Below are 11,693 nucleotides of genomic sequence, written 5' to 3' on the forward strand. Positions count from 1 at the left end.
GGTTAGAGTGTTGGACTAGTAACCGAAAGGTTGCAAGTTCAAATCCCCGAGCTGACAAGGTACAAATCGTTCTGCCCCTGAACAGGCCAATGATGCTTAATATGAGTCTGAAAGGAGAGTTTACAGTCTAGCCAGACACCTAGGTATTTATAGTTGTCCACTAGGCCGTCATTGAAAATAAGAATTTGTTCTTAACTGACTTGCCTAGTTAAATAAAGATACAATAAAATCTCCAATCCAAAGTTGAATCTAGAATCGGCTTCCTCTTTCGCAACAAAGCATCCTTCACTCATGCTGCCAAACATACCTTCGTAAAACTGACTATCCTGCCGATCCTTGACTTCGGCGATGTCATTTACAAAATAGCCTCCAACACTCTACTCAGCAAATTGGATGCAGTCTATCACAGTGCCATCCGTTTTGTCACCAAAGCCCCATATACTACCCACCACTGCGACCTGTATGCTCTCGTTGGCTGGCCCTCACTACATATTCGTCACCAAACCCATTGGCTCCAGGTCATCTATAAGTCTTTGCTAGGTAAAGCTCTGCCTTATCTCAGCTCACTGGTCACCATAGCAACACCCACCCGTAGCAAGCACTCCAGCAGGTATATTTCACTGGTCACCCCCAAAGCCAACACTTCCTTTGGTCGCCTTTCCTTCCAGTTCTCTGCTGCCAATGACTGGAACGAATTGCAAAAATCACTGAAGTTGGAGACTTATCTCCCTCACTAACTTCAAACATCAGCTGTCAGAGCAGCTTACTGATCGCTGCATCTGTACACAGCCCATCTGTACACAGCCCATCTGTACACAGCCCATCTGTACACAGCCCATCTGTACACAGCCCATCTGTACACAGCCCATCTGTACACAGCCCATCTGTACACAGCCCATCTGTAAATAGCCCATCTGTAAATAGCCCATCTGTAAATAGCCCATCTGTACACAGCCCATCTGTAAATAGCCCATCTGTAAATAGACCCATCTGTAAATAGCCCATCCAACCAACTACTTACCTCATCCCCATATTTTTTTGTATCTTTTTTTTTCTGCTCTTTTGCACAAAAGTATTTCTACTTGCACATCTATCACTCGTGTTAATTGCTAAATTGTAATTACTTTGCCAGTATGGCCTATTTATTGCCTTACCTCCTTACTTAATATGCACACACTGTATACAGATTTTCCATTGTGTTATTGACTGTACGTTTATTTATTCCAGGTGTAACTCTGTTGTTTTTGTCGCACTGCTTTGCTTTATCTTGGCCAGGTTGCAGTTGTAAATGAGAACTTGTTCTCAACTAGCCTACCTGGTTAAATAAAGGTGAAATAAATTAAAAAATTATCCTTTGGTGGATATGATTCCCTGTTTTTACAAATCTCTGTCCCAAATGACAACCTAGTCCCTATGTAGTCCACTACCTTTTACCAGGGCTCATAGGGCTCTGGTCAAACATAGTGCACAACATGTTGAACTACGGGCCCTGGTGGTCAAAAGTAGTTCACTTCGTAGGGAATAGGATGCCATTTGGGACGAAGCCTATGTCTCTTGTCACTTACTGACCGGTCACTGTGTCTCGTCCACACAGCATCCGCCACAATGACTCCACACTGTCGGTGCCAAGATACTTCCCCCTGGACTCACTGCAGAAGAAACTCAAAGACCTGGAGGCAGAGAACATCTCTCTCAGATCAGAGGTAAAGTCATGTCGCTAACTAACCCTGTGTGTAGTTCTATGGTCCTGCTGACCATACTGTGAAGGAGAGGTCAGATATTAATTTCATTGCTTTGGGGACTGAGTATTTTCATAGTAAACCAGAGGTACCAGTGATAATAGGACTGGAATAAGTACTGCTGCCAGTACTTTACACCCAGCTCTCCTGTTGTGTGATGATGATGATGATGTGTGGCTGCATCCTGTCATCCCCCACCAGGCCAGTCACCTGGAGACGGAGACAGAGGAGTACGAGGAGAAGGAGCAGCAGCTGGTCAACGACGTCGTCAAAGAGCTGAGTGAGTAACATACACATACACACACACACACACACACACACACGGCTCAGGTCTCACCTCCTCTGTCCCCTAGGCCCTCTGAGAGAAAGCAAAACAGGGCAGTGTTTCATTCCAATAAGGATGTTCCCTCTGCCCTTGTTCACTCCCCTTCACACTTCTGATAGGACTGGATGTGTGAGAGCCATATGAGGAGAACTAGGTGGAGATATTACTAACACCTAGCTAGGCCGTTAACATCATATATCACTGGAGCTACATTTAAGTGTTGCTATGGAGGAGGTCTATGAGAGGTCAACAACACTGATTCATGGTGGATGCTCATTGCTCATGTCATTTATTTCGCCCCATCCCGTGTACCCACTAGGAGATGCCAACCACCAGATGTCCACCCTGGCGGAGGAGCTGGCGAGGAAGACGGACGACGGGTCTCGCCAGCAGGAGGAGATCACACACCTCCTGTCCCAGATCGTAGACCTGCAGAAGAAGTCCAAGTCTGTGAGTGGCCAGGCCAGTAATGACCCAGACTGGTCCAGGCCAATGGACACGTTCCAGGTCGCCTTTCTTAGTCCCGCTCTGCAGATTCTTCTGATGTCACAACGCCTGGAGAAGTAGAACCATATTCATAATATAGACATCTTCAGAAAGGCACAGCTGCAAAGACGCCGACCTGGAACACAACTAGTCTGTTATAGCTGTTGTCAGTGTGTCGATGATGATGTGTGTGAGCTTATAGCCCTAAGGGACTAACAGTCACGTCTGTTCCACAGTATACAGTGGAAAACCAAGAGCTCACCCAGCATCTAGGGGCTGCCAAAGATGCCCAGCGCCAGCTCACTGCTGAGGTACAGTAAGGCCTCATTAATCAATTACCAAGAGGACAATAAGCACTGCCTAACGAGACCCAATTACCACGCTAGGGATGTTTTCCATTATGCCAGGGGTGTCAAACTCATTCCATGGAGGGCCTAGTGTCTGCTGGTTTTTGGTGTTTCCTTTCAATTCAGACCTAGACAACCAGGTGAGGGGAGTTCCTTACTAATTACTGACCCTAATTCATCAATCAAGTACAAGGGAGGAGTGAAAACATGCAGACACTCGGCCCTCCATGGAATGAGTCTAGTGGAAGTTGGGTTATATAATTCAATACAATACAATCTCTAACCATATTTAAATAGAATAGTGTTTGGTGTCCCACTGATGCTTCAACAGCATATGATTATCATTTACATTATTTACAACAATTGTGATATTGTCCATATAGTTTTCTGATAATCTCCTTGCTCCTCTTCTCTTGCGCTTTCTTTTTTCTCTCTTCTACTCTACTCTACTCTACTCTACTCTACTCTAACCTCTCTCTCCCCTCTCTCTCCCCTCTCTCTCCCCTCTCTCTCCCCTCTCTCTCCCCTCTCTCTCTACTCTACTCTACTCTACTCTACTCTACTCTACTCTACTCTAACCTCTCTCTCACCTCTCTCTCCCCTCTCTCTCCCCTCTCTCTCCCCTCTCTCTCCCCTCTCTCTCCCCTCTCTCTCCCCTCTCTCTCTACTCTACTCTACTCTACTCTACTCTACTCTAACCTCTCTCTCACCTCTCTCTCCCCTCTCTCTCCCCTCTCTCTCCCCTCTCTCTCCCCTCTCTCTCCCCTCTACTCTACTCTACTCTACTCTACTCTACTCTAACCTCTCTCTCCCCTCTCTCTCCCCTCTCTCTCCCCTCTCTCTCCCCTCTCTCTCCCCTCTCACTCTACTCTACTCTACTCTACTCTAACCTCTCTCTCCCCTCTCTCTCCCCTCTCTCTCCCCTCTCTCTCTACTCTACTCTACTCTACTCTACTCTACTCTACTCTAACCTCTCTCTCCCCTCTCTCTCCCCTCTCTCTCCCCTCTCTCTCCCCTCTCCCTCTACTCTACTCTACTCTACTCTACTCTAACCTCTCTCTCCCCTCTCTCTCCCCTCTCTCTCCCCTCTCTCTCCCCTCTCTCTCCCCTCTCTCTCCCCTCTCTCTCCCCTCTCTCTCCCCTCTCTCTCTACTCTACTCTACTCTACTCTACTCTACTCTAACCTCTCTCTCACCTCGTCTAGCTGAGGGAGTTGGAGGATAAGTATGCAGAGTGTATGGAGATGCTCCATGAGGCCCAGGAAGAGCTGAAGAACCTCCGGAATAAATCACTACCTCTCAGTACACCCCGACGCTTCCACTCCCTGGGCCTGTTCCCTATGGTGAGACACATACACAGGGGTCAGAGTAATAAATCACTACCTCTCAGTACACCTCAACCCTTCCTGTTCTCTATGGACAGACTAGAGGGAGGGAGTATGAGAGGGGAGGGAGGGAGCATGAGAGAGGAGGGAGGGAGGGAGCATGAGAGAGGAGGGAGGGAGGGAGCATGGGGAGGGAGCATGAGAGAGGAGGGAGGGAGGGAGCATGAGAGAGGAGGGAGGGAGGGAGTATGAGAGAGGAGGGAGGGAGTATGAGAGAGGAGGGAGGGAGGGAGCATGAGGAGGGAAGGAGGGAGCATGAGAGAGGAGGGAGGGAGGGAGCATGGGGAGGGAGCATGAGGGATAGAGAATGAGAGAGGAGGGGGGGGGCATGGGGAGGGAGCATGAGAGAGGAGAGAGGGATAGAGTATGAGAGAGGAGGGGGGGGAGCATGGGGAGGGAGCATGAGAGAGGAGAGAGGGATAGAGTATGAGAGAGGAGGGGGGAGGGAGCATGAGGAGGGAGCATGAGAGAGGAGAGAGGGATAGAGTATGAGAGAGGAGGGGGGGGGAGCATGAGGAGGGAGCATGAGAGAGGAGAGAGGCATAGAGTATGAGAGAGGAGGGGGGAGGGAGCATGAGGAGGGAAGGAGTGAGCATGAGGAGGGAAGAACAGATTGAAGCAGAGTGGAATGGAGAGAGGGCTGTAACTGGTATAGAGGGGAAATGGATTTCCTTTCATCAGGTTTTGTTTTCAACCCCATTCCTCAGGTGTCAGATGTTAACAGCATTGTTTATGCCGAGGGGGTGAGTGGACAACTTGTCTATTGCATCTCTGACTGCTTGATGTGTTGCCACTCACCACCAGTGAGGAGCAGGGAGGTAACCCTAATGCCTTGGCCACGACGTAACTCCCCAGCCCCAGAACTGTGATGTAAATGTAATGTAGAGAGAGGTAGACACCTTATCTGTATTAGCGTCTAGCTGTAGTGAATGTGGTCTGTGGGGAGAAGGAGATGGCTGGTATTGACCCTGTAGAGAGAAGTAATGTTTTGAGGTGTTTACAGTAGGATTAACAGGCTGGGTTAGTTCCCATGTAACCCTGTTACTTCCGTGTGATGGATCCTGTCTTGTTTTGTTTGTCCAGAATCCATTGGCTGATTTTTGGGGCCCAGAAGATTCTCTAACAAATTAACTCAATTCAGTCACATAGTCTCTCTAGAACATGGGTCTCCAACTCTGTTCCTGGAGAGATACCCTCCTGTAGGTTTTCACTCCAACCCTGTTCCTGGAGAGATACCCTCCTGTAGGTTTTCACTCCAACCCTGTTCCTGGAGAGATACCCTCCTGTAGGTTTTCACTCCAACCCTGTTCCTGGAGAGATACCCTCCTGTAGGTTTTCACTCCAACCCTGTTCCTGGAGAGCTACCCTCCTGTAGGTTTTCACTCCAACCCTGTTCCTGGAGAGCTACCCTCCTGTAGGTTTTCACTCCAACTCTGTTCCTGGAGAGATACCCTCCTGTAGATTTAACTCCGTCAGTTTGGCATTAGGGTTTACAATGTCAGTTTGGCATTAGGGTTTACAATGTCAGTTTGGCATTATGGTTTACAATGTCAGTTTGGCCTTAGGGTTTACAATGTCAGTTTGGCATTAGGGTTTACAATGTCAGTTTGGCATTAGGGTTTACAACGTCACTCTGGCCTTAGGGTTTACAATGTCAGTTTGGCCTTAGGGTTTACAATGTCAGTTTGGCATTAGGGTTTACAATGTCAGTTTGGCATTAGGGTTTACAATGTCAGTTTGGCCTTAGGGTTTACAATGTCAGTTTGGCCTTAGGGTTTACAATGTCAGTTTGGCCTTAGGGTTTACAATGTCAGTTTGGCATTAGGGTTTACAATGTCAGTTTGGCATTAGTGTTTACAATGTTAGTTTGGCATTAGGGTTTACAACGTCAGTTTGGCATTAGGGTTTACAACGTTAGTTTGGCCTTAGGGTTTACAATGTCACTTTGGCATTAGGGTTTACAATGTCAGTTTGGCCTTAGGGTTTACAATGTCAGTTTGGCATTAGGGTTTATTTACAATGTCACTTTGGCATTAGGGTTTATTTACAATGTCACTTTGGCATTAGGGTTTATTTACAATGTCACTTTGGCATTAGTGTTTACAACGTCACTTTGGCATTAGGGTTTATTTACAATGTCACTTTGGCATTAGGGTTTATTTACAATGTCACTTTGGCCTTAGGGTTTACAATGTCACTGGCATTAGGGTTTATTTACAATGTCAGTTTGGCCTTAGGGTTTATTTACCATGTCACTTTGGCATTAGGGTTTACAATGTCACTTTGGCATTAGGGTTTACAATGTCACTTTGGCATTAGGGTTTATTTACAATGTCACTTTGGCATTAGGGTTTATTTACAATGTCAGTTTGGCCTTAGGGTTTATTTACCATGTCACTTTGGCATTAGGGTTTACAATGTCACTTTGGCATTAGGGTTTATTTACAATGTCACTTTGGCATTAGGGTTTATTTACAATGTCACTTTGGCATTAGGGTTTATTTACAATGTCACTTTGGCATTAGGGTTTATTTACAATGTCACTTTGGCATTAGGGTTTATTTACAATGTCACTTTGGCATTAGGGTTTATTTACAATGTCACTTTGGCATTAGGGTTTATTTACAATGTCACTTTGGCATTAGGGTTTATTTACAATGTCACTTTGGCATTAGGGTTTATTTACAATGTCACTTTGGCATTAGGGTATATTTACCATGTCACTTTGGCCTTAGGGTTTATTTACCATGTCACTTTGGCATTAGGGTTTACAATGTCACTTTGGCATTAGGGTTTATTTACAATGTCACTTTGGCATTAGGGTTTATTTACCATGTCACTTTGGCATTAGGGTTTATTTACCATGTCACTTTGGCATTAGGGTTTACAATGACACTTTGGCATTAGGGTTTATTTACAATGTCACTTTGGCATTAGTGTTTATTTACCATGTCACTTTGGCATTAGGGTTTACAATGTCACTTTGGCATTAGGGTTTATTTACAATGTCACTTTGGCATTAGGGTTTATTTACAATGTCACTTTGGCATTAGGGTTTATTTACCATGTCACTTTGGCATTAGGGTTTATTTACCATGTCACTTTGGCATTAGGGTTTATTTATTCACTTTGGCATTAGGGTTTATTTACAATGTCACTTTGGCATTAGGGTTTATTTACAATGTCACTTTGGCATTAGGGTTTATTTACAATGTCACTTTGGCATTAGGGTTTATTTGCAATGTCACTTTGGCATTAGGGTTTATTTACAATGTCACTTTGGCATTAGGGTTTATTTACAATGTCACTTTGGCATTAGGGTTTATTTACAATGTCACTTTGGCATTAGGGTTTATTTACAACGTCACTTTGGCATTAGGGTTTATTTACAACGTCACTGCCTTATCAGCGTGTTGTCCTAGCGTGTCGTCCTAGCGTGTTGTCCTAGCTTAAACATCTCCCGGACACAAAAAAGTAGCTAGAAATATGGTGATCAGAGGTTATTTTTAATGAGTGCATTACGTGAGTGGTTAGTTTGCATCAACTACCTTCACTTAAACTACTGCAAAGGTTTTGCCTGCCAACTTTTGTTTTGAATCGTGACATTCTGGCATGCATGCCTTGTGATTTGTTGGGAGAGTTGTCTGTCTGAAGAGGACACCCCCCTTTTCAACGTTACCAAGAGAATCTTTATTAATCACAGTCCCTAGGTCTGGGACTTCAGAGACTAGTCACATAGTACTCATCATCATTACTATTATTGTCTGTCCTCCCAGGACTCTCTAGCTGCCGAGATTGAGGGCACCATGAGGAAGGGGCTGGCTATGGATGACCCGGAAGTGGAAGAGCAGAAGTAGGCCCTCATTCAATACCAATATCTACTGAAGTACATCTAACCCCATTTTAGAGCTATGCTGATATTGTGTGTGTGGTATGTGTGTGTCTATGGTATGTGTGTGTGGTATGTGTGTATGGTATGTGTGTGTGTAGGTTGCACCCCAAGCGTGTGTTTGAGACTGTGAAAAACGTTAACCTGATGCGTCAGCGCTCCTCTCTGGCCCCGTCTCCCATGAACATCCCCGGCTCCAACCGGTCGTCCTGTCTGAACTCTGGCCGCTCCAGCTGCCTGTCCACGCCCCGCTCCAGCCTGTACGGAGGAGATATGGGGAGCATCCTCATAGACAACCACACCAACAGCTTCATACTGGAGACGCCTGACCACAGGTACTGGGACTGAGACATGACTCTACTCGCTGGCTGGCTCTCTTTCACTTTGAATATGAAATCTCTCTCTCTCTCCTCTCTGTGTCTGTCTGTCTGTCTGTCTGTCTGTCTGTCTGTCTGTCTGTCTGTCTGTCTGTCTTTCTTTGATCAAGTAAAGTTCTGGCTGGAACAACAAGTCAGAGGTCGTCCCATCCATGTAGTTGTCCAGTAAAGTCTATCAGAGTGTTAACAAGACGGTTTCCTGAATGCATATCTGCTATCATTGTAATTTGCTGACTCTACAACAACACCACTGACAGCAATATCCATGGCTTTGCTGTGTAAACCAAGAGGGAAAGGAAGAAGTTTGTCTTTACTAGTTCCCATAGCAACCACGGTACAATAAAGCCAAACAGTAGTTTCTCCTGTAACAACTGATTATGTTGTGGCTCTGCACATAATGCTAGGAAAGTCAAAACGTCTTGTGTTGACGTCAAATGACCATTGGTGATTTTTGTTATTAGGTTTGACAACCGCAAATAACTGACTATTTTTGTTGATGTCATCAGCCAGTCTTGTTGCTATTCACGTTGTTATGTACAGGACCAGTGTCTCATTGAGTACAGAAAACCAGTTATAGGACCTCTTGTTAGACTTGAATAGGACTAGATTGAATAAATAAATACTATGTACACAGTTTCTCCTGTCCTCAGCAAATGCAGGTTGATGGCCAAGACTCATGTTGTCTTCTGCTCTATTCTCTCTCCCCCCCCCCCCAGTACGGATGACTCCAACAAGAAACCAGGGACCCCTGGAACGCCGGGCTCTCAGGATCTGGAAGCAGCCCTGCGACGTCTCTCCCTGCGGCGGGACAACTACCTGAGCGAGCGGCGGTTCTTCGAGGAGGAGAGGGATCGGAAGCTCCAGGGGCTGGTGGAGAAGGGAGAGGTGGACAACGGCAGTATGACCCCCACAGAGAGCATCATGTCCCTGGGAGGAACCCACCTCTCTTCCATCTGGTCTGGGTACTCCTTCAGCTCCCGCTCCTACCTGCCGGAGAAGCTGCAGATCGTCAAGCCACTGGAAGGTGACTCCTCCCCCACGACCTCTCACCCTGCTGCTGGTTGACACAGTACTCCTTCTACTTCTGACTCACCCAGCCCCCGCTGCTGGTTCCACATCTACAGTTAGAGTTGAGGCTCACACAGATCACACCGAATGTGGATCTAGCCTACGTCTGCCGATCGTTCAGCATGCTGTGTTTTAGGGACCACCCGCTGTCGACGTCTGACTGCCAAAACTCTTTAAGTGATTCTACATAATAAATATGTTCGCAAACTACGTTCAGAGGTGCCAAGTTCCAGAAACCGTTATTGGTGTGTCTGAGCTTTTACTTCGAGTTAGACCGGCCCACCACCAGCCCTGCCAAACACATTAGTTTAACCTGGTTTAGTTATCATCATGCACAGCAAATCCAGACCTGTTCCTGGTCTTTTTCACAGCATCGTTGAGGCCCTGTGCCTCTCATCCTATGTTTTATCAAGGAGAGATTACATTAAACAGCCATACAGCCTGTTACTCTAATGTCCATGTCAAATCATCTCCAAACATATCAGGCATCCTCAAAAAGCTGTCGAGAGATTTGCTACATATTTGTGTTATCTCCTGAAAGAACCTGAATGCTACTGTTTGAAATACAAGTTGGATACTGTGTTTGTCGATAGATGCAGTTATAGATCAGGTATGAAGCACACGTTTAACCAAATAAAAGACAAGTTCTTCACATTTTTATCTACGTTTTTCTTACATATTTTCCCACATTAAAATGCTATATATATTCATTTTCCAAATGTTATCAAGTTTTTCAGCTTTTTTTTTTGTCAGATTAAATGGTTGATTGAAAAATCACCAGAGATCAGAGGGCACTATATAGGGATGTAGGGTGGCATTTGGGACGTAGAAACATCTAGTAGAGTATCTAATCTGGGTCTCTAGTGCCACCTGGTGACAACACCATTAACATGCACAATGAATCAACACTTGTGAGTTCATTACATTATTACACTGCTATTACATTATCATTACACTATAATATACACTACCATTTATTACATTATCACACTATAATAATATACACAGATTAATTACATTATCATTACACTATAATATACACTATGATTTATTACATTATCATTACACTGAGATTAATTACATTATCATTACACTATAGTATACACTAACAGGTATTGCATTATCATTACACTATAATAATATATACTCATATTTATTGCATTATCATTACACTATAATATATACTCATATTTATTACATTATCATTACACTATAATAATATATACTCATATTTATTACATTATCATTACACTTTAATAATATATGCGTGTCTAACGTTTGATATTCTCCCTCCCAGGCTCGGCCACCCTGCACCAGTGGCAGCAGCTGGCTCAGCCCAACCTGGGTGGGATCCTGGACACGCGGCCTGGTGTGGTCACTAAGGGCTTCCGTCCTCTGGAACTAGACCTGGAGCACATGTACCTGTTCACTGACTTTGAGGAGGAGGACTTTGAGGTAGTGGAGGAGTCTGACCACCTGTCTGTCTCAGGCTCTACCCCCGGCTGTAGTGGCATCTCCATCCTCAGCCGGCAGGGCCTCCGTACCCGCTCCTCCTCCTGCTCCTCCTCCTGCAGCGGCAGATCCATCAACAACAACCTTCCAGAGGGAGAAGCCAGGGAAGAGGGCAAGACAGGCCCAGGCAGCACATCACTGTCGTCCCCTGCACCTCCAGACAGCGAGAACCAGGAGAACCAGGATCAGGCTGCAGCCGCTGACGGGGTGTCTGGTGAGGGAGCCTGCTAAATGGGTCACACAGGCACCGGACGTCCCAAGCCCTCCCTTCAACCTCAGGATATTGGGGCATTCATTGGCCATAGCCATCCCCTCCTCGCCTGCCCGTCGGTCCCCGATCCCTCCACGCTCATGCACACATCTCCAGACATACCCACCTCGTCCAGACACACCCACCTCGTCCAGACACACCCACCTCATCCAGACGTGTCCAGACACACCCACCTCATCCAGACGTGTCCAGACACACCCACCTCATCCAGACGTGTCCAGACATACCCACCTCGTCCAGACACATCCACCTCATCCAGACGTGTCCAGACATACCCACCTCATCCAGACACACC

General features: G+C 45.9%; 1 protein-coding gene across 8 annotated transcripts in view; it reads left to right on the top strand.

Moving 5' to 3' along the window:
• LOC110510956 (trafficking kinesin-binding protein 1) overlaps positions 1-11,693 on the top strand; it is a 66,415-nt gene that overhangs the window by 45,690 nt on the left and 9,032 nt on the right. For 7 of the 8 annotated variants that reach the window (XM_036966224.1, XM_036966207.1, XM_036966252.1 and 4 more), the window contains 9 exons: positions 1,595-1,703; positions 1,941-2,019; positions 2,384-2,514; positions 2,787-2,861; positions 4,102-4,239; positions 8,058-8,134; positions 8,272-8,505; positions 9,264-9,571; positions 10,913-11,341. In XM_036966224.1, coding sequence (XP_036822119.1) covers positions 1,595-1,703; positions 1,941-2,019; positions 2,384-2,514; positions 2,787-2,861; positions 4,102-4,239; positions 8,058-8,134; positions 8,272-8,505; positions 9,264-9,571; positions 10,913-11,341 — 1,580 coding nt within the window. Of the gene's footprint in view, positions 1-1,310; positions 1,330-1,594; positions 1,704-1,940; positions 2,020-2,383; positions 2,515-2,786; positions 2,862-4,101; positions 4,240-8,057; positions 8,135-8,271; positions 8,506-9,263; positions 9,572-10,912; positions 11,342-11,693 lie in introns of those variants that run through there. The other variant, XM_036966233.1, reaches the window with a different exon arrangement.

The sequence above is a fragment of the Oncorhynchus mykiss genome, chromosome 3 (assembly GCF_013265735.2).
Source record: "Oncorhynchus mykiss isolate Arlee chromosome 3, USDA_OmykA_1.1, whole genome shotgun sequence".
Classification (NCBI taxonomy): Eukaryota; Metazoa; Chordata; class Actinopteri; order Salmoniformes; family Salmonidae; genus Oncorhynchus; species Oncorhynchus mykiss.